The sequence below is a fragment of the Crotalus tigris genome, unplaced genomic scaffold (assembly GCF_016545835.1).
Source record: "Crotalus tigris isolate CLP2741 ecotype Arizona unplaced genomic scaffold, ASM1654583v1 scf7180000018371.15429387391:27106975, whole genome shotgun sequence".
NCBI classification, from domain to species: domain Eukaryota; kingdom Metazoa; phylum Chordata; class Lepidosauria; order Squamata; family Viperidae; genus Crotalus; species Crotalus tigris.
The window spans coordinates 2554458-2577447 of NW_024096970.1; the positions used below are offsets into that span (position 1 = coordinate 2554458).

Here is a 22990-nt window from a genome sequence, read left to right on the forward strand (position 1 = left end):
GTACAAAAATCACTATGTGATTCAGCAATAAATATAGGATGCACTATTTGTATCGAAGTCCTGTCTACATTGCTGTTTTGGTTATCAATCTAAAAAAACATGGTATGTAGTGACTCCTCAAAGTTTAAAGGACACGCCTTAATTGGGACATAAATTCCTATCCCAATGTACAACTTTATACATTACTTTCATAATGTAACTGTGCCCTCTGGAGGACACAAGAGATAACAATAAGTTATATCTATTCATAACAAATCCATCAGTTTCATGGATTTTAGGCCCAGGTGGGTTTGTAAGAAAAATGTTTTCAGATCATAAATAATTAAAACTGGCAAATATTTGTCAGTTCAACCCAGTGGTGGGATTCAAATGTGGTTCTCTGTGGATGCTGCTTCCGGAAGTCCATTCTGGGCCTGGGCAACAAAAAAATTAGCTACCGCTTCTGCCAAAGTGGTGCAAACTGGCTGAATCCACCATTGGTTCAACCATGATTTGAGGTGCATAATCTAGAAAAGTTACAAAGTTAGCTTGATGAAGCTGAAGACATTGGAGATCTGGCCAAAGGTTTTAATAAGAAACTGCCGAAGTACCACTATATCCAGCTTATGATCCATGAGAGAAGATAGACAGAATATTTAATTTAAAAAAAGGTATACCCCAAAATTAGTTACAAAATAATATTTTATATACACGCAATTCCCGTAGTTCTTTTGGTCCATCTCTAGAAGTAACTATATTTAACATTGAGAAAATGACATTCCTGTGGTTCTAAAACAGATTTCTAAATTTGGAGCCCCCCCCCCAACTAAAGCCAAAAATATTTGTTTGATAACTAAACACTTGTACATGTAGTTCTTGACTTACAACTGATTGTTTAGTGATCGTTCAGAGTTACAATGACATTGAAAACCTTATTACTGTTTTTCACACTTGTGATTGTTGCATCCCCATGGTCATGTGATCAAAATTTGGATGCTTGGCAACTGGTTCCTATAAATGTGTAGTGTCCCTGGGATCATATAATCACCTTTTGTGAACTTCGGACAAGCAAAGTCAATGGAGAAGCCAGATTCACTTAACAATCCTGTTACTAACTTAACAACTGTGATGATTCAATTAACAACTCTCTGGCAAGAAAGGGCAAAATTTCCATTAACAATTGTCTTGCTTAACAACAGAAATGTTGGGCTTAATTGTGGTGGTAAATCGAGACTACCTTACATCATATGTTGAGTTATAATTACACTGTGTAACGTGCTTTTGAAATACCTTTGCAAAACAAGACAAATGCAGAAAACATTTATATGCCAGCCAATCAGAAGAATGAAATAAAATGAAGAGTATATCTTTGAAGTATTTTTTTTTAAGCAAAATTGTCATTGTAGAAAAAGGGAGTAAATACAGAAATAGGAGTGGAAGTTTTAGGATATCTGAAATGTTCAATCCAAAGATAAATTATAATAATCTGACTAAATAAAAAATCTTTTTTGTTTTTCCATTTTTAGGGGGAAATAACTATGATCAAAACCACCTAATTCTCAATACAGCCAGTGATGACAGACCAACGCAGTGCTGGGAACCACTGATTATTTAAAAGGCAGATTGAGATGTAACCCAATACTTGAGAAGTGAATTAGACAAATGGTGATTTTCCAACCAGCTTGACCAGTTTGAAGAAACAAAAATTGTAATGTACTCATTCAATCACTGCATCCAAGAGTAGAGTAGCCCTATATGGCTGTCATGTCACCTAATTTCTATTATGTTTGTTGACTCTGCTTTGTTTCATTCTTTTGTTCAAGCCCACCGTCCTCCAAGCTCTGCAGGGGGGCAGACCAAACCAGAAGTGAGGAAGTTACTACATATGGAGTATAACATGCCTAGAATGGACTCCCTGTTTCAGACTCTCTTTTCCAATTCTTTAGGTAGGATACAAGGAAGATGACAGATCTGGCAAGCTCAGTCGTACTTTGCCAGGAATGAAATTGTGTATGGTATAAATATTCTGGGTTGAAAGGAAATAGTCTTCGACTTTTCTGTCCTTTTCTTATTACAAGCATTAAGGTGCATCACAAGCAGCCCTTTTGTATCACTAAGGCTACTAACATTTTAATGTGCAATTCTAAAAGTAGACTTAATGTTTTGGTGCTCCATGCTTAGAGCTGAAACTGAATTTGGAATATTTTAAAACTGCACTGGACTATTTTGTAGTGAAAGCTCTTTGTTAACTAGTCCAATGCTATCAAAAAATAAATTAGCTATTTATGTAAAATCTAAATCATTTCAGATGATTTTAAAATAAATGAAATTGTCATAGACGAATGCTTTAGTACCTAACAAACATTTGTTGCTGAGTTTTTCCGTCGGTTAAAAATGCCAATTATCTGCATGGCTGCCTTATTTTACACAATTTGCACTTATTGTCTCTGTACATGGCAAGTATACTGTTTCTCTGTTCAAAAATGATTTACTTTAAATTGCGTAACGAGCTATATGTGACTTGCGTATCACAACAGTTCTTGCTTTTTAATGAGCTGCATTAAGAAATGTTTCCTTACGTCTTTGCTTTCAATCTTCTCTGGTGAAAGTCGCTACGTGTATTTCCGATTCTGTATTCATGTAATTTCAATATTCAATGTACATTTTTTCCTGCTTTACACCCCCTTATTTTCATCCACATTCCTCTAATGCTGCATTGATCATTAACATGAAAATGTCTCAAAATTTGAATTCAGAAAAATGTAATCTGAATATTATACCTAGTAGCTTCTTGAAGAACAGTTATTTTAATGTTAAAGCTGGCTTTACTTGAGCACAATTGTTTCTGCAGTAAAACAAACCCCACTTTTAAGTTAAAATTGGTTTGTATGTAACAGCTGAATATCAAAATGCTGCAATTCCGGCGGGTCAAAAAATTCCACCAAAATTATTTGTAAAATTGTCGTCACTAATGACAAAGCTACGCAATACTACTGAATAGAAAACACTGTTAATAAATCCCCGTTTCTTCAGAATGTCTAATCCTGCTGCTGCATTTTACAAGAGAAATTAGAAATAACTCTTGCATCAATAGTCTTCACTGCTCCTTCCAAATCTGTAACTATTATTTCTGCTCTTTCTTTTATCATGTACACCAGGGGCAGTCAACCTTGGCTCTTTTATGACTCGTGAACTTCAACTCCCAGAATTCTGGGAATTGAAGTCCACGAGTCATAAAAGAACCAAGGTTGACTATCCCTGATGTACACAAACCACTTGAAAAGCAGCATTGCCAGTAACCATCTTGGAGCATTAACAGATGTTGCTTGAAGCCCATGGAGGAAGCTGAGTGTCCTTCCCCCCCTCCCCCTACACACACAATCGATAATACCACACAAAAAAACTGCCACTGCAGCAGGAGGTAGCCAAGCCTGGTGCATTGGAAAGTGCCTGGCTAGGTCACACGGAGAAATCAGTAGGGGCTCAATTAGCTTCCAACACAGATCTGAAGTCATAACTAGCAATGCCCTTAGGCTGCTCAGTCAAATGTCATGAAAATCTATAAGGATTTAACAATGCTGCACTGATTTGTTTGGAAACCGGTATTGTGTTAATTTGCCATTGTTTATTGGGAAATTATAATACTCAATCCAAATGTTAAAATGTTTACTTTGACCCACAATCTGCTGTATAACTGTTTGCAACAATCATGTAGCTGCCATATTTTTCTGGTGACATTTTGAAACTGCTGCTTATATCTTTGATAAAGAAAATATCTTAGGGTGTGGTATTTGCAGAAAATGTCTTTGTGTCCAAACCCTTGTATAAACATATGTATTTTACAAATAAATATTACTCAGATGGAATCTGTTTTGTTTTACAAACATAAGAATTCTGACAAAATGGTCGGGAAATATGCATGTAGGAACTGCCGCTATGCAGAATTTCAGCCATTTGCTCTAAAGGTAATATACATGATAATCACAACACTGATTAGAAAGAGAGAATCCATGGTTCAGATGAACAAAAAGCACATTTTAATTACCACAGAGAACCATCGCTGCATTTACACATACCCACATAAACTCTGAATAGAAATCCCACCAATAGTTAGATCAATAGGGTGGACAAACCAAACATATATTTGCATGTACATGATTCCACCCTGTAAGGGTAATTAATATTCATAGAACCAGGAGACTAATACACTTAACTTATGATATCTATATCTAAAGCGACCAACATTTTCAACTACATATAACTCTGGTCCAATGTAGCCATTCTACAAATACTAAGTAACTTCTAAAGCTTCCCAACAACTTCATACTAATGCATGATAAAGAATCGGGTTTTTTTTTATTTCTCCACCCCATTATTATTAAATAATAAGGGACTGCACAAAAACATTCTATAAGTTTCAGTTGGAAAATGTTAAAAGGTTAATACGAAAGTAGAATACTTCCAAAGAGTTATGTTCCTGTTTTGAAGTAGGAATTCCTACAAGTGGCTAACAGAATATTTGTAGCGCAAGAATTTCTAAGAAAATTAATTTTTACAAAGGAAATATCACAGAAACAAAGATTTCAATCCTTTTTATTAATTACATTGATCACTGTTTTTCCACGTGCATGCCCTCTTTCCATCTTCTGAAAGGCCATGGGAACATCAGAAAATTCAAAGACTTGGTCAATAACTGGATGTATCTACATGGAAGAAAAATACTGTTATTTAAAACTGCCACCAATTTCAGTATGTTTGTAATTAATCTGTAATATTTGCCTGTCTCACAGAGGTGTCACGGAAGCTTTCAAAAGCCTTTCAACAGAACTCTATAGCAATGAAACACGTTCTCAAATGATTGATTGCTTATCTATTGTTGCACATGAAATTAATTATGAAAGCAATACTGTAGATGAGGTGAAAAAGTATAAGCAACCAAAACTAGATATACTTTCAATATCCTCCCTCCCACCAGTTTTAAGGAAGTTCTTTATTGTGAATATTTATGTCACCCAAACAACCACGTGTTTTATAGAATAAATGCTGAGCATCTGTTCACCCCCCATACACACACACACACACAAATTCTTGTCATATTTTGCAGATATGTTTTTTTATCTTAAAGTAAATAGAAACTGATGACAGAGGGGGCAAATATAAGACGGCATCTATTGCAAGGATAAGGTTCTTCATAAAAATCATCACTTAGTTCAAGGTCTACTTCAAGGTGATTTCATTTTCATTTCTTGTTTACAATAGAGCAAGACATTAAAATGCCCAAAATTAGTACACAAGAAGGGGTAAATAAAGAAGAGCTAAAAGATTGAAGAAGCCACCAAAACTATGGTTTCTAATATCCAAACGCTTTCTTTTGGAAGCTATACTCATATTACTATGTGAAAACATTACATATAATGTGATTTTTTAAAAAATATGTAATTTTCAGGATCGTTCTCTAGAGGGCACAATTTTACTACATGATGCCCACAACATCCGGCAGGCGGGGGCTGTTCAAAGAAGCAAGTTGCTTTCAGCTTAAACAGATTTTTGTTCAAGGCTACAGCAAACTAGTTCCCTTGTGCTATATTATTGCAGACCACAATATGGTTGGGTTGCTGGCCTTCAACATTGACAGGAAGTGTAATGACGGCTGGGACTGATGAGCACAGCACTTTGGTACATTAAGCCCTTTATCTGGCTGGTCGATCCAGACTCATTGTTTCAATAAACCTGAAAAGGGCTGATCCTGTAACCTAGTATAATATGTCATTCACTGTTTACTCCAAACAGCCTGACTAAGACAAATATTTCTTTCGGTACACACAACCATACGAGTCAGCAAGTGGTGATGTGACAGTAAAAGGAGATTAGCAAGACAATGAAAACACTATCTTTGTGTTACATTTACACACCATTCAAAAGAGACACCAAAAAAAAAAACCTAAGAAGGAAACAAAAAAGGTCAGAACACATCCTCTTCAGCAGCCAACTCCCAGATAAGCAGAGATTAACACCAGATAAATAATTAAGCAGAAAACAATAGCCTAATCAAAGGACATAGAAGCAGACAAACAATCAAGCAGAAAATAACCTAATCAAGAAACTACCAAGGAGAAAACTACATTGCCACCAACACTGGCCAAGGAAAACAATTATATATATATATAGAGAGAGAGAGCAAATACTAGATTCACTAGCATGATCACATTACCTAATCAGGTAATGAAATGTCTGCAAACAAATGACCAAACCCAGGAAGGACCAAGGCCTCCGCAGCCGAAAAGGGTTGTATACATCCACAAAGAACTATTACTGAACTCTTACACAATTGTCCATTGTTGGTCCATCGCTCATTAATGTAATCATTCTATATATTAATAGCAAACTGAATTCTTACGTCGATCGTGCTCTAGGCAAAGTAGTGTCCTTATGTAACAAGATTATTAGGAATCACCAAGAAAACCCTCAGTTTTGTTCACCCACAAATATGGAGAAAATAAATCAAGATTTTAAAAGAACAGGAGGGCAATCAAAATAGACCCTTGAAACAGAAACCTTATTTGGTTGGACAAGAGTAATGTATCCCGTAATTGTGGCAGGGTACAACTGTGCTTTTATACTCTGGGTTCTACTGACACATATTGATAAAACTAAAGGAACATGTCCTTCCCCAGTCAAAACACTGTATCTTCCAGTGATACTGTGGGGCTCAAAGAAGCAGGAAACACTTCCAGTGTTGGAGCATTCATCGCTTCTGGAGGTAGGTTGCATCCATTAATGACTTATGATAGTACTGAAATTCAAACTGAAGAAATTACTGACTTCAAAATCCATTTCTTTTTACCTCATGTTGATATCCTTGGTTGCCCTGCAAACCAACATTTGGTTGAGTTGTGGCTCAGAAGGAATCATAATACTGTTCTTAAAAATAACAGTGGATAAATAACCCCATTCTAGCAAGAACTCTGGTTTCATCCTGGTTCTTTGACTCTCTTACTCCCTTCTCCCTCTGGATGGAGCCAGTGTCACATTGCAGCTTCCCTAATGAAAAGACTGGAGGGCAGACTGCTAAGGTTCTCCTTCAGAGCAACATCTTTTGAACAAATAACAGAAAAAGCATATAGATCACAGCAAAGATGGCCACATTGAATTAAACTAATTAAGCAGAATTTAACTACACTGTCTCGTCCAAAACATTGGCAATATGATGCAGAAGAGGGATTGAGGCAGGTCCTTACACTAATATAGAGAAAAGTCTGCAAGGGTATATTGGAAATACCGTATATGCCGCCATATTAGGCGACCCGGCGTATAAGACGACCGTCTTTATAGCCGGGCCGCATTCCTAGAACGTCGTCTTATACGCCGGAAACTACCAGTATTTCCGGCGTATAAGACAACTCGGCGTATAAGACGACCCCCGTCTTTGGCGCCAATTTCAGTGCTCGCGGAAGTCGTCTTATACGCCGGCATTTACGGTAGTGTTGGATTCTGCTGGCTGATTCTGCGAGGGTAAATAACAGGCAGTAAAGGTTATGTAGTTATACATGAATTTTATGTGTTTTGTGTTTGCTAACCTTTCACCCTGCTGAGTGACTTGAGTGGACTCCTTATGAAGTTTCCCATCTGTACGCTAGGACTAGGGATCTCTTTCTCTAGCTGCCCTCTTATGCTGAGTTAGGGATCCATGAACATTTATGTTGGAAAGCAAGGTACTCAAAAGATGCACACTTCTGGCAGAGGACAGGACCCCTCCCCCCGCTTTTCAAATTGGCACTCAGATGGGCAGAAAGGCTTCAAAACTGAGTGAGAAAAGCAACCAATTAATTCACAGGCTCAGCAACACACTTTTTAAAGGATCGATACCAGACCACATAAATAGGGTTCCTTTTGCCATGACATTCATTAGTTTCATTTAATTCAAATTTAATTCATTTAATTAAATTTCATTTAATTAATTCAATACTTTTCTTTGACTATGCATTGCCTATTGTTTTTCTAAAGTATTCAATAATAAAGGAAAAGAGAAGAATAGTTCAAGGGGAAAAGAGAAATTCAATTCCTCCCCCCAAAACCCACAAAAAATAACCCCTAACCTGGGATAAAATTAAAAACCAAAGCCTACATAAAGGAAGGCCTGACTTTTCCGATGCAGTATGCATGTATTAATGCTCTTGAGTTCTTCCTGACATCGGGATGAAGGGGTCAACCTCAAGGGAACTAAAAAGCTAGAGGACCACACTCTGCCAATTACATCTTTTCTGGTAAGCTGATGTAGTACAATATGGGAAATAAAACAGCCCTTCCACCACGAGGAATATTCAGCAGAAAGTGCACTTGCTGGCGAGTTGCTTTCTGCTAAACTTAGCAGAAAAACTTGAACCAAAACAACATGGGTTCATTAAATAGCAAAAGTGAAATTGCTCGTTTAGCCATACCTTTCCTGCATTAACGAGAATTGCAATCTCATCCAGATAAGGACCACTTGATGTAAAAAATGACCATCGGTAATGGATCCCATTATAAAGATGCTGTAAAGGAAAGAAAAAAAAAGAAAATTAAGAACCAAAAAGTAAGCAAAACTGCATAACCTTCCACAAACATTTTAGTGAGCTGCCACTTACATAAGCAAAGGGGGGGAAGCAAAAATACTTTTTATTTCCTAACTGACCTTCAAAACTTTTGCGCCAATAGTGATGCCAGTCCGTAGCATGCCATCAGCTACGCCAAGTCTGTCCATGTTCACTAAAAAAGGTGTTACCAAAGTCACATATCTGGCCCCTGACCACTTTCTGAGCAGATTAGGAGCCCAGTTTTCAGTAGATCCACCAACATTATCCAGGATGAAATCAAACCTAAAAAGAAAAATGCACGCACCAATTAATTTTCAAAGAGCAAGTGACTTCAACATGATATGTATTTTCCCCCTGTAGGAAACAGCTTGAAGTTTAACACCTCAAAAACCAAGATCATGGTCGTCAGCAAACAACCCATTAATTTACCACCTATAAATTCAGAAGGAATACCACAAGAAAGAGTTGAAAGGATCACGCACCTCGGTTCTAATTTACATGAAAGCTGGGACATGACCACTGAAATAGAGACAAGAACAGCATTCTTCAAAGTGAAAAAGGTCTTCTGTAGTCACGACATAAGCCTAAGACTGAAAATCAGTCTTGTCAGATGCTATATTTTTTCTATCCTGCTCTATAGAGTAGAGAGTTGGTCTCTGACAGAAGGCCACCTGAAGAGACTAGAAGCATTTGAAATGTGGATTTACAGGCGGCTGTTACATATAAGCTGGGTTGACAAGATCAGAAATGAGGAGGTGATCAGCTGCCTGGGAAAACCAAGGGAAATCATCAAAACAATTAAACGAATATTAGAATATTTCGGACATGTGATGCGACACCCAGAAAAATACGGCATACTCCATTTAATCCTCCAGGGAAAGATTGAAGGCAAACAAGGTCCAGGCAGAAAAAGAACATCGTGGCTTCAAAATATAAGGGGCTGGTTTGGACAAAACTCAGCAGCACTTTTTCGTGCGGCTGCTGATAAAAACAGGATCGCCAATATGATCGCCAATGTCCGATAATGGAATGGATATGGCAGAAGGAGGAGGAGGAGGAGGAGGAGGAGGAGGAGGAGAAACCATGCTAGAAGCCAATATAATTCCTACTCAAAAGAGGTGAGGAAGAAATTGTCTTTGAACAAGGGTGGGCAACTATTGTGATTCCAACTCCCAGAATTCCTGAGGAATTCTTATCCACAGGTCCTGAAGGTGCTAGGGACAGGGGCCATCTGAAAGTAAATTTCTAGTTTGTGGAAAATAGCAATGTTGATTTGCAAGATACCCAGAAAGTAAACAGCCAACCTCACCATTGGAAAAAAAATTTGCACAACACACCAATAATTTAATTATATTACTACGTACATGGGTAAATTTTTGAGCTGTTCTTCCATATTTCCAGATTTATAATCTATTACATCATCTGCTCCAAGACGTTTTACCAATGCGCTGGCATCCTGAGAACACACTGCTGTGACGTGACCACCCCAAACTTTCATTAACTAAGAGAGAAGACAAAAAAAAGGAAAAGAAATCTACAACCACATGCACAAAAATGATTCAACTCACCTGCTATGAATGCTACACAACTTCCCTGATTCTAACTCAAGTTTACACCAAGGGCTGTTTTGTTTTGGGGACGCTACGGGGATCCTTGGCAGTGTCGCATTTTCTGCAGTCTTTCATCCTTAACATCTTACCCACCACACCTCAGGATGACAGAATGGGGAAGATTAACTTGTTTGTCGTCCTTTCTGCGATGTTTTCCAGTTTGCATCCTCATTTTTGAAATGGTGTGGCCCAAATAGAAGAGCCTTACAATGCAACAGCATCGCTGTGTCTTGAACTCTTTTTTCCCCCCTGCTCCAATATGTGTTTTTGAGTATCTTCCAAAAATGTAATTGTCAGCTCTTCGTGTTTTATACCTATGTACTTTACAATACAGGTAGATTAGGGGTAGGCAGCCTGGGCTCTTTTATGACTCGTGGACTTCAACTCCCAGAATTCCTGTAGCTGACTCAGGAATTTTGGGAGTTGAAGTCCATGAGACATAAAAGAGCCCAGGTTGCCTACCCCTGAGGTAGACCTTGACTTATGACTGTAGTTGTGTCCAGAATTACACCAGTAAGTCATGCCGGTCATTAAGTGGGTCATAAGGTGGTCATCTTTTTTGCAGAAGTCACAGAGCGAACATTAAGGGAATGCTACAGTTGTTAAATTAATCCACCGTCCGCAATGAGCTTTTTTTTTTGTCAGAAACCAAAAGTAAATGCTGATTTCCAGAAAAAAAAGTCACATGTTTTGATCATGTGACCACAGGGCACTGCCAATGGCCATAAAGGCAGGGCAACTGCTGAGCACCCAAAATGTGATTTTTGGAGGGGAAGCCCTCCAACTTTGAACCCTGGTCATAAGGAGCCCTGCAGGGGTCTGCTGAAATTTCAAATAGTCACTAAACGATGGTCACAAGTTGAGGACTACCTGCCAATGATGTTTAAAAAACCTTAACTCCCAAAGAGGGAGTCTTATTTCTGCATTGCTTTTAATTAGGTTCCATTTTACACTAATAATTATTTCATTCTGCAGCAATTTCCCACAAAGGAATCATTGAGGAGCAGGGATTCATGGAACACTTAACCTGAATTAACACATGTCCAAATTCACATAATGCACTGTCGAAGTTTTCCTAAGAATCTCTATAAACTACAAAGCAATTGCTAATATTTGTTTGATTGCACAGCTCAAATACTCTTAGTGGCGATATTACAGTATTTATTGTAGCCACTATTATAAATGTGAAAATAAAGTAACAAAATGGAGGCTAAAACATATAAGCAACAACAAAGTAACAAAGTTGATTAGGGGACTGGAGACTAAAACATATAAGGAACGGTTGCTGGAATTGGGTATGTCTAGTTTAACGAAGAGAAGGACAAGGGGGGACATGATAGCAGTGTTCCAATATCTCAGGGGCTGCCACAAAAAAGAGGCGCCTTTTCCAAGGCGCCTGAAGGCAGGACAAGAAGCAACGGATGGAAACTAATCAAGGAGAGAAGCAACTTAGAACTAAGGAGAAACTTCCTGACAGTTAGAACTAACCAGTGGAACAACTTACCTCCAGAAGTGGTGAATGCTCCAACACTGGAAGTTTTTAAGAAGAGACTGGACAGCCATTTGTTGAAATGGTATAGGGTTTCCTGCCTGAGCAGGGGGTTGGACTAGATGACCTCCAAGGTCCCTTCCAACTTTATTATTATTATTATTATTATTATTATTATTATTATTATTATTAGACTTTTTTCCTTGAACTATTTAGTTATGTATATATTGCAATTATTTGTATTGTACCTTCTTGAATGACCAATGGATAGAAACTAATCAAGGAGAGAAGCAACCTAGAACTAAGGAGAAACTTCCTGACAGTTAGAACAATTAACCAGTGGAAGAACCTGCCTCCAGAAGCGGTGAATGCTCCAACACTGGAAGTTTTTAAGAAGAGACTGGACAGCCATTTGTCTGAAATGGTATGGGGTTTCCTCCCTCAGCAGGGGGTTGGACCCTGCCAACATATTATTATTATTATTACTATTATTATTATTATCATCATCATCATCATCATCATTATTATTATTCATACAATTGTAAAAGACTCTATTCTAGGTTTCTTTCAAGAAACAAGGAAAAATTCTGCCAAGATGATCAGATTTAACATATTTACCTGTATAGCAAAGGTACCCACTCCACCTGATGCACCAATGATCAATATTCTATGAAGCAAGAACAATTACAAATAATGAAAATATTAACTTCTGTATAATTTTATATCTAGCGATCAAAAGGATTAAACTGATAAAATGCCTATTGTGCAAACTGTGTTTAAGGAACTCAGTTTATATGGTGCAGCGTTAAAAAACCATAAATTAAGAGGAACCTACATTTCAGGTAACCTTAAATTTAAAATATTACAAGTTTAAAGCACAAGACAGTAATATTTAAATGTTTTACGAAATGCAGGTAACATATCAACGTAGTAGAAATATTATGAGAATAAAATAGGTAAATTGGTTACACTTGGTTAACACTGGCATAAAGGATAAAATCTAGCAACGCTGAGAAAATTATACAGATGAAGAGTGATTTTTTTAAATTTATCTGTGACATATTCCTATGCCTGATATAAGATATTTAAATTAGTTATGTTCAAAGAAGTATTATTTTACAAAAGCTAAAGAGCACGAAATCTATTATTCTTTAAAACAGGGGTCCCCAAACCCCAGTCCTTGGACCGGGACCGATCCACAGCATGCCGGCAAGTGGGCCGCCCAAACAAGCAAAGCTCCATCCTCAGAATGCAGGCAGTATTCAAAACCACTACCCCCCTCTGGTCCACAGAAAAACCTTTCCCCATGGTACTGGTCCCTGGTGCCCAAAGGGTTGGGGATATCTGCTTTAAGAGATGCTAAAATTGAATCAGGAGGAAAATACTCACACTCACAGATATCCCAATAAAGTTAAGGACTTACTTTGGACAAGAGAGTCCATGATCAACTTCTGATAGATCATCTGGCTGTTTACCTTTTGTCAGGACAATTTTCTGCATCAAGTCCCCCAGCATTGGACACTGCAAACCATGTTGTTAGGCCAACATAAGGCAAGGACGCAGCTTCAGTGTGAGTGAGACGCTTCGGTTTCCTTGATATCTGCATAAAAATAAATGCATGGAGATATTGTCCCGTGTTCCCTCAAGTCCGAACTTTTTCCTTAAATGCAGATCTACCAAAGAAAGCAAATGAACACTCACTTGTCAAATTCATACATGTATCTCTTAGGCGTTCAGTTTGAAGCAGTTAGAAAAACCTTGTATTTGGAAAGACACCTCAGGATAATCAATTCTACAAAATGAACAGTCACCCTTTAGGTACTACAGGTCGTCCTTGACTTACGACCTCAATTGAGTTCAAAGAATCTGTTGCTAAGTAAGACATTTGTGAAGTGAATTTTGCCCCCCTTTTCAACCATTCTTGACACAGTCATTAAGTGAATCACTGCAATTTTAAGTTAGTAACACAGTTGTTGAGTGAATCCAGCTTTACCACTGACTTTGCTTGTCAGAAGGTCACAAAAGGTGATCATATGACCCCGGGACACTGCAACTGTCATAAATACACGCCAGTTGCCAAGCATCTGAATTTTGATCACATGACCATGGGGATGCTGCAATGGTTGTAAATGTGAACAACAGCCATAAGTGTCACTTCCTGGAGCACTGGGGAACTACTAGAGGACAGGAAAAGAGCTGATGTAGTTCCCATCTTCAAAAAAGGGAAAAAAATAGATCCAGGAAACTATAGACCTGTCAGCCTGACCTCAATACCTGGGAAGATTCTGGAAAAGATAATCAAGCAACGAATCAGTGAACGCCTAGAGGCAAACAAAGTCGTTACCAAAAGCCCACATGGGTTTGTCAAAAACAGATCATGCCAGACAAATCTCATTGCGTTCTTTGACCAGGTGACAAAATTAGTGGACCAGAGGAATGCTGTGGATATAATTTACTTGGACTTCATTAAGGAATTTGATAAAGTAGACCACAACCTACTACTTCATAAGTTAGAAAAATGTGGGTTAGACAGAATCACCACCAGATGGATTCATAGCTGGCTGACCGGCCGTACTCAGCATGTAGTCCTCAATGGAACTAAATCTACATGGAGGAAAGTGAGTAGTGGGATGCCCCAGGGTTCTGTTCTGGGCCCAGTGCTCTTCAACATCTTCATCAATGATTTGGATGAAGGGATAGATGGGGAACTCATCAAATTTGCAGACAACACCAATCCAGAAGATAGGTTTAAGATACAGAAGGATCTTGACAGACTTGAACATTGGGTGCTATCTAACAAAATGATATTCAATGGTGAAAAAAGTAAGGTTCTACATTTAGGCAAGAAAAACCAAATGCACAGGTATATATAGGTGGTATCTTGCTCAATAGTAGTAACTGTGAGAGAGATCTCTGAGTCCTAGTGGATAATCACTTAAATATGACCCAGCAGTGTGCTGTAGCTGCCAAAAAAGCGAGCACAATGCTAGGCTGCATTAACAGAGGGATAGAATCAAGATCACATGAAGTGTTAATACCACTTTACAATGCCTTGGTAAGGCCACACTTGGAATACTGCACCAAGTTTTGGTCACCACGATGGAAAAAAGATGTTGAGACTCTAGAAAGAGTACAGAGAAGAGCAACAAAGATGATTAGGGGACTGGAGGCTAAAACATATAAGGAACGGTTGCCGGAATTGGGTATGTCTAGTTTAATGAAGAGAAGGACGAGAGATGACATGATAGCAGTGTTCCAATATCTCAGGAGCTGCCACAAAGAAGAGGGAGTCAAGCTATTCTCCAAAGCACCTGAAGGCAAGACAAGAAGCAACGGATGGAAACTAACCAAAAAGAGAAGCAATCTAGAACTAAGGAGAACTTTCCAGACAGTTAGAACAATTAATCAGTGGAACAACCTGCCTCCAGAAGTTGTGAATGCTCCAACACTGGAAGTTTTTAAGAAGAGACTGGACAGCCATTTGTCTGAAATGATATAGGGTTTCCTGCCTGAGCAGGGGGTTGGACTAGATGACCTCTAGGTTCCCTTCCAATATCGTCATCATCATCATCATCATCATATTATTATTATTATTATGGGTCATCGCACAGTCAGCCAGATGTTCAGACTGGATTTGGCATTTTGTCTACCTATCGAGTCCTTACCCAGGACCTGGGATAGGCAGATGTGGATGTTTGATGGTATTACAGATATCGTCGCAGGATGGAAGCAGTTCCTAATAAGGCTGCCTTTTGCAATTGATTAATAGCTATTATTATTATTATTATTATTATTATTATCTTTTATTCATTAGACATGAACCTCAGTCAACTGAACATTCAAATTGGCTGACGTTGATGGTTGACATGGGTTGCTACCAGCATCCTAGGTGTCAACCATTATTATTATTATTATTATTATTATTATTATTATTACTTTTTCGGTGGTGGTGTAATTTTGAACGGTCACTAAATGAACTGTTGTAAGGCAAGGACTACCTGAACTGTAGGTCACATATGGCAAGTAAGACTTGGCAGTAAGTGACGGGTCTTTTCTGTAACCTTCTCTGTCTCCACAACGAATGAACTGCACTGACAGAACATACATCTGATTCTATCATAAAGGCGAGCAAGAGAATGCATATTCTCTATCTGTCTTGGGGTTGTCCTGCAGAGCTTTTTTGCCAGCTGGCCAAATAAAGCACAGTGTTTTTGCAGCAGCCAGTCAGATCCCTCCTTTCCACTCTCTTTTCCAAAGCCCAATAGAAAAGAGGGAAATGCTTATAATACTATGAGGATCCGAGTGGAGATTCTATGTTATTTTAATATTTTAACTTCAAAGGGTTTTTTAACGTTTGAAGGGTAAATATGGAAATAACACATTTTAGGCACAGTGGTTAGAACGAAGTATTGCAGGCAAACTCTTTCCACAGTCTGGAGTTGGATCCTGATGGGGCTCGAGGTTGAGTCAACCTTCCATCCAAGGTCGGTAAAATGAGGACCCAGATTTTGGGGGCAATGTACTGTCTCTGTAAACCACATACAGAGGGCTGTAAAGCACTTTGAAGCGGCATATAAATTCAAGTGCTATTGCTATTTTTAAAAACTACAAATTAATTATTTTTTTTTTGCATTTGCGCATATGTTTAGTTCATTTGGAAATAAAACTTTGTTGACTTACCTCATTTCCACTTGCTAGAACAAGCTCTGACAAGGTACCTTGTTTCCAGGGTGGAATTGCTGCCCATACCTGAAAATTAAAGAATCTGAAATATTTTGTTTCTACAAAATAACCCAATTTTTTGACGCGTGGAAGGTGGTGTATCTAAAGCAAGCACTTAAAATTCATATTCCTCATTCCATTCTGGAAAACCTTTCAGCAAGTTTTTGATTCCCATAAAATACAATAAAAGAGAAAAATACTACTCCTTTCAATCTTAAATGAAAATATCTGTTGAAGTCATTGGTTTCTACACTAATGATTTGTAAATCCACTCAAAATACGAAGGCTTTTTTTGTTTTGTTTTTCTTTGCTTTTATTAGCGAGGACTTTCTTGTGTGAGAAAATTCTGAAAGTGCTAATATATTGCCAGCTAAATTTAAAGAAGCAGCATGATGGGGACTTCCGGTGGATCTGCGCGCGCGATGGCGGCTACTTTGTAGCCGTCCTCCTGGGTGTTTGAATCACTATGAACAGTGGACATCAGCTGTTCAGCGGTTCAAAATCCCCCTCCCGGGCAAAGGGAGGGGAAAGAGGATTGTCTGAATAGTGGTAGAGCCTCTTATGCACCCCCAAAGCTTTTTTGGGGGGGTGAAAAGAGTGCTCCCACGGAGTTCAGACTGTCTCCGCTTCCCAGCTGCTTTTGTCTCTAGGGACAAAACAAGCCGCTGCAACCACCTCCGCGATTAAAGTGATCTGGTGAGTTTTTCTTAGAAGCGGACAGAGCTGAGTAGAGGATTTTGCTTTTGTTTTCTCTGATCTTATTTGGATTTTAAGTTTAAAGATTTACTTTTATTCCCTCTTTTTGCTTTTTTCTTTTGTTGAAAGGAAAAGTAAAATGGCGATCGGCAGGCTTTTTGGTGTTTTCTTTTTTCTTTTAATGACTGGAATGGAATGGAATGGACTTGTTTATTTATAATGATTTTTTTTTTGATGTTGGGTTTGGATTTTAGGAGGATTATTATTTTTGTTTAACTTTTTTATTTTTTGAAGGATTTTTTGTTTTGTTTTGTCTTTTGTACTTTTTAAAAAAAAATGGAATGGATTTTTTCTATTTAATCATTTTTTTTTCTCTTCCCCTTTTCTTTTTTTTTTAACTTTTTTCTTTTTATTATAATGATTTCCCTTTGAAGGATTTTTTGGAGTTAATCTTTCTTTTTCTTTTGTTTAACTTTTTCTTTCCTTTTTTGGGGGGGGGTAATTTTTAAGAAGGAGTAAAGATTTTTTAAGACGGCTCCAAAGCGTTCAGCAATTCCTACAGCTCCTAAGGTGGTTTCTTCTTCGGTGTTATCATCAGCCCAACAACCTAAATCAATAGCTTCACCCTCTTCTTTGGCACACTTAATAACGGTGAAGGATTTGCAAGACATAATGGGAAATGCTATATCTCAAATTAGGGAAGAAATGAAAGAGATTTCAGAGGAAAATAATAGGATTTTGAGACAAGAGATAGTTTTGGCTTTAAAAGGAGTTGCCTCTGTTCTTGAAAAGTTGAATTCTCGTGTAGAAGAGGTTGCAGAAAAAGTGGAATTGATGGAGGGAAAATTTGAAAGTATGGAAAAAGAGATGGAAAATTTTCAAGATGAGATTCTTATGCTTCAATATAGACAAATGGAATATGCTTTAAGAATTAGAGGCTTGAGAGAATCTTTGCAAGGAGATCTGAGAGAGATGGTTGCAAATGATTTTGCTGTGATTTTGAATAGAGAAAAAGAGGAAATACTTAGTGAAATTGAAAAAACATTTAGAGTTAATTCCGTGGTGACAGAGCAAAGGAATTTGCCAAGAGATGTGGTAATTTATTTTGGGAAAAGATCCCTATGCAACGAAATTATACAAGCTTTTTATAAGAAGAGGTTTCAAATTGCTTCACAAGATGTTATAATTCTAAAGGAGATCCCATCTAAAATTTTAAGAAGAAGAAAGGAGTTTGCTTTTTTAGCAGATGAACTTAAAAAGAGGCGAATGTTGTTCAGATGGGATGTTCCGACTGGAATGGTGGTGAATTACCTGGGGACATGTTATAGACTTAATACAGTTTTTAAAGCAAAAGAGTTTTACACTTTGGTCTTGGGGGTATGTTTATCGCCATCCATTACGTTAAAAGCTTTGGAAGAGAAGGAGGTAGAATTGCAGTTTGAAGAGTCTATATTTATGAAAAATGGGGAGGGGCCTCAACAAGTTGAGATGAAGGAGCAGAGGATAACCCGTGCAACATATAAATGTAAAGAAAAGGAGCACCAGAAGAAGGAGGTTAAGGAAGCCTCACAAGTATTGTTTTCTGAGTCTGTGGGAGAAGCAAGATTTATAAACTTTTTGGAGCAACCTTCAAGGGTAGAATTGCAGCCTGAAGAGCCTACATTCATGAAAAATGGAAAACCTCAGTTCGAGGGGCCTCAACAAGTCGAGATGAAGGAGCAGAGGACAACTCGTGCAACATATAAACGTAAAGAAAAGGAGCAACAGAACAAAGAGGTTAAGGAAGCCTCACAAGTATTAGTTTCTGAGTCTGCGGGAGAAGCAAGATTTACAAACTTTTTGGAGCAACCTTTAAGGGCAGATTTTAAAGCACTTCTTTTGAGGTTTTTGGATAAGAGAGATTGATAAGGAATGTATTGTTTTTTAGGCTATTGATAGATTATAGTTCATTGTGGATGGAATTGGTTATTGGTAAAGAGGGTATGAAAATTTTAGATAAGAAGTTTAAGTTTAGCAGTTTAAGCAGTATTTAAAAGAGTATTTTGTTTTAATGGTATAATGAATGCTTATATGTTTATTTTTGTGTTTTAGGATAAAGAAAGAGGGAGAGATTAGATTTTATATTGTATGCACAGATATCTAAGGAGTATTTAAAGGAATATTTTGTTTTAAATATGTATAAGGGAATTTTAATGTTTTTATATTTGTGTTTTTGAGGGATTTTATAAAGAATGATGGATAAATATAACTATGATATTCTATTGATAGATTATAGTCCATTGTGGATGGAATTGGTTATTGGTAAAGAGGAGAGAAGATTATGGAGATTGTATGAAAATTTTAGATAAGGAGTTTAAGTTTAGCAATTTAAGGAGTATTTAAAAGAGTATTTTGTTTTAATGGTATAACGAATGTTTATATGTTTATTTTTGTGTTTTAGGATAAGGAAAGAGGGAGAGATTAGATTTTATATTGTATGTATAGATATCTAAGGAGTATTTAAAGGAACATCTTGTTTTAAATATGTATAAGGGAATTTTAATGTTTTAAGTAATGTTTACATTTGTGTTTTTGAGGGAGTTTATAAAGAATGATGGAAAATAATATAACTATGACATTAGAAAATGTTTAGAGTATATTATAATCTGTTTATATATATATTATTTAGTTTTTCAATAACTTATACTTAAAATTTACTATTGTTAATTATTTTATAACTTGTTTAATTAATGTATTTGGATTTGTTTAGGATTTATATGTGTTTTAATACAGGCTTAATTAAAAATTTTAATTAAGCCTGTATTCAGCTCTGGGAAGGTTGGGGGAGGGCATGGGAGGATTGGGGAGGTTGGGGAGGATACGGGAGGGTCGGGGGGGTTTGGGGAACGGAATTGTTTTGTAAAACTTAAAAATTTTTCAATAAAAAAAAGAAGCAGCATGATGCAGCAGCTTAAAAAGGTAAAATGCAATCTTCAGATGCATTAACAGAACGACAGAAGCCAGATTCCTGTACAGGAGGTAATAGACTTAAGGTACTCTTCATTTATTGAATCATACATGGAATGCTGTATCCAGTTCTGGATCCCATCCTTTAACAAGGATTTTTAACAGGTTTTTAAGAAGTTCAGAACAAAGTTAGCAGGATAAAAAAGGGTCTGGAAGACAAAACTTACAAGGAACAACTAAAAGAACTTAACATTCTTAGCTTTCTAAAGAGGGGACACTAGGAAAATGTTACAGGTAGTAATATTTAACTTATGACCATAATTATGCCCAAAGTTTTTGTCGATAAGCAAGACAGTTGTTAAGTGAATTTTGCCCCATTTTACGACCTTTTCTCGCCAAAATTGTTAAGTAAATCACTGCAATGGTTAAGTTAGCAATATAGTTGTTACGTGAATCTGGCTTCCCCATTAACTTTGCTTGTAAGAAGGTGGCGAAAGGTATCACATGACCCTGGGACACTGCAACCATCATAAGTACATGACAGTTGCCAAGCAACTGAATTTTGATCACGTGACCATGGGGATGCTTCAATGGTCATGTGAAAAACAGTCATAAGTCACTTCTTTCAGTGTTTTTTTTTAACTTTGAACAGTCACTAAACAAACCATGATAAGTCAAGGAGTACGTGTTTAGCAGTCTATGGCTTTTACACACAGGACAGATCAGATCTGACTTTTATTGAAACCATGGGCAAAACATGGAACAATGGGCTGAAATTAAAGAGATTCAGGTTGAGTATTAAGAGGAACATCATAATAATGAGAGGAGTGAAGAAATGAAACAATCTGCCTATTAGAGTGGTCAAGTCCCCTCATCGGATGTTTTGAAATGGGACCTAGATAATCTGCCATGGTGGTTTGAAGATTCCTGTATAAAACAGGAAGAAGGATTAGGATCCTTTCCACTCATGCAGTCTATAATTCTATGATTCTACTTTCAAATTTTCATTACCTCATCTCCAGGTTTGAAATAGGAAACATTCTGTCCACATTCCATAACAACCCCAGAAACATCTCGACCTAGAACTAGAGGAAATTCATTGCCTTTTTCTGAAATGTGTAACGGATCTCGTTTCGCTCTTAGAGCACAAGCTCCATAGCCATCTATTAAAAGAAAAGGAAAAACAGGAATCAATTTGTTGAGCCTTTATTGAGATTTATATACTTCTTTTCGTCACTATTTGCTTGCAATATTCCCTTACCTTATTCATTCCAAATTGAATATTCTCATTTTACAGACTGAAAACTGAGATTGAGATAGACATCAGATTAAAGTCTTAGCCACAGTATAAACAGATATAATCCAGTATCCAGTTTGGCTTTTTTAAACAAGAAAAAGTGAATTTCTTTCTTTAAACTGCAGTCCCATCAGCCTGTCCCAAAGGGTTGTCAGATTTGTCTGAATTCAGTTTAGTATATAATGAAGTTTTAAACTGTGTATTTATAAACAAAAGTGTGGGGTTTTTTTTGTTTTTTTTTTTTGCTGATGCTTCCTACTGCACATTTTCCACTTTTAAATTTACTCTTAAATATCATAAACCAATGTGAAAACAGAAGGGGAATCTCCCCAGCAAAGCTCAGCATATCCTAATAGGATGATCTGACTGCAAGAGAAAATGAGGTCACATTTCCTTGTAAGTGGTAAAATCAAGTAGGACAAAAAGGAATGAGCAAAGTCAAAGAGCAGATGTCAATGGAGATAATTCTATGCTCTTTCAGACTGGATTAAGATAAAATTAAGTTAATGAAAATGTTTAAGCAGACACAGTTAAGGTTACAGTGCAAGAATCCAGGCCTATTCTATTAAATGTCACTTGCATCCCATGAAAATTAATAAATTTCAAACAATATTCACTCTGTAGATGATATTAGGCTGCTGGTTTCAACACATTTAAGAGACGTAACTCTAAAGAAGCTCAAGGCACAATCTATTTATGAAAATCTCTAAGGCAGGATTATTATATCTTGGCTGCAAAAATTTAACAACCAGTAGAAAGTCGCAAAGAAATATAGACATTTTCCTTTGTTTTCATCTAGTACTTGTTTGAATTTTTACAATTCCAGTCTGGTAGTCCTTGTTTAAGGTGACAAGAGAATTCTGTATTAATCAGCTTTTCTACAAGACAAATTCATACAATACTAACAGTAAAATAGAAACATCTGGCACAAAACTGGTTATTAGAGCAGTTACATGCCTACTGCAATGTTCCACATGCCTAGTTTATTTTAAAAAAAAGATAATTAACATCAGACTCCATCCGGACTGAAATAAAAGTACAGAAAGCATCCATAAAATTTATTTTTGTACTTTTACAGTTAGTTCACTGATGTTCATATCTATCTATCTATCTATCTATCTATCTATCTATCTATCTATCTATCCCTATATTATGCAACGCATAACATCTACTTACTTCGCATGTTAACATCTATGGGATTTAAACTTGCAGCATGAACTTTAATAATAACTTCATTAGGGAGGCGAATTGCAGGAAATGTCATGTTACTTGTGAGTCGGAGTACATCGTTTTTCCCATAGCGGTCAATCACCCAGGAAGGCATTGTTGAGCATCTTTGACAGGAAACGTGGAACTTTCTACTCAGCGGCTGTAGACTCAAACTCTTCCTCAATCCAGCCAGGCTAAGACAGTCCAACAATTTAGAACATACTTTCCTCCTAAGTGTGTAGCCCCTTAGCAACATTATTGCAAAAGACAATAGAAATGGTAAGCCTCTTTTGTTCTGCTTTGAAAAATCTCCTAATGAATTAGAAAAGTGTTAATCCTTATCTTACAATCATCATTTTGTTCCTTTACAGTTTGTGAAAAATCTGCCCTTAGTTTCTTTTTTCTCACAAGACAAGAAAAAAAAAACGTGGAGGAGAAAAAACAGAAATAGCTTTCATTGATCCTCCAG

General features: G+C 37.1%; 2 protein-coding genes across 3 annotated transcripts in view; one reads left to right on the forward strand and one right to left on the reverse strand.

The window, feature by feature from the left end:
* The window catches only part of CRYBG1 (crystallin beta-gamma domain containing 1), a 116484-nt gene extending 112639 nt beyond the window's left edge, over nucleotides 1–3845 (forward strand). The window contains exon 23 of the mRNA XM_039351101.1: nucleotides 1506–3845. Within this exon, the coding sequence (XP_039207035.1) occupies nucleotides 1506–1594 (89 nt within the window). The 3' untranslated portion in view covers nucleotides 1595–3845. The remainder of the gene's footprint in view (nucleotides 1–1505) is intronic.
* A 148-nt stretch (nucleotides 3846–3993) lies between these two features.
* RTN4IP1 (reticulon 4 interacting protein 1) lies at nucleotides 3994–22813 on the reverse strand. 2 transcript variants are annotated; one of them, XM_039351103.1, is made up of 9 exons: nucleotides 22489–22813; nucleotides 21027–21178; nucleotides 16332–16400; nucleotides 13127–13251; nucleotides 12270–12318; nucleotides 9917–10053; nucleotides 8651–8834; nucleotides 8418–8510; nucleotides 3994–4682 (listed from the first exon to the last, which is right to left on the reverse strand). In XM_039351103.1, the coding sequence occupies exons 1-9, from the start codon at nucleotides 22775–22777 to the stop codon at nucleotides 4563–4565; spliced, it is 1218 nt and encodes a 405-aa protein (XP_039207037.1). In that variant the 5' UTR covers nucleotides 22778–22813; the 3' UTR covers nucleotides 3994–4562. The 2 variants fall into 2 exon arrangements, with proteins under 2 accessions (XP_039207037.1, XP_039207039.1); XM_039351105.1 differs by lacking the exon at nucleotides 16332–16400.
* Between the last annotated feature and the right edge of the window lie 177 nt (nucleotides 22814–22990).

Bases quoted from the DNA above. Each gene is read 5' to 3' on its own strand.
- RTN4IP1 (XM_039351103.1), bottom strand. From the start codon at position 22,777: ATGTTGCTAAGGGGCTACACACTTAGGAGGAAAGTATGTTCTAAATTG. The intron at 21,179-22,488 runs GTAAGTAGATGT...TTCTTTTAATAG, and splicing joins CATAGATGTTAACATGCGAA to ATGGCTATGGAGCTTGTGCT. The intron at 12,319-13,126 runs GTAAACAGCCAG...CTTGCTTCATAG, and splicing joins GAAAATTGTCCTGACAAAAG to AATATTGATCATTGGTGCAT.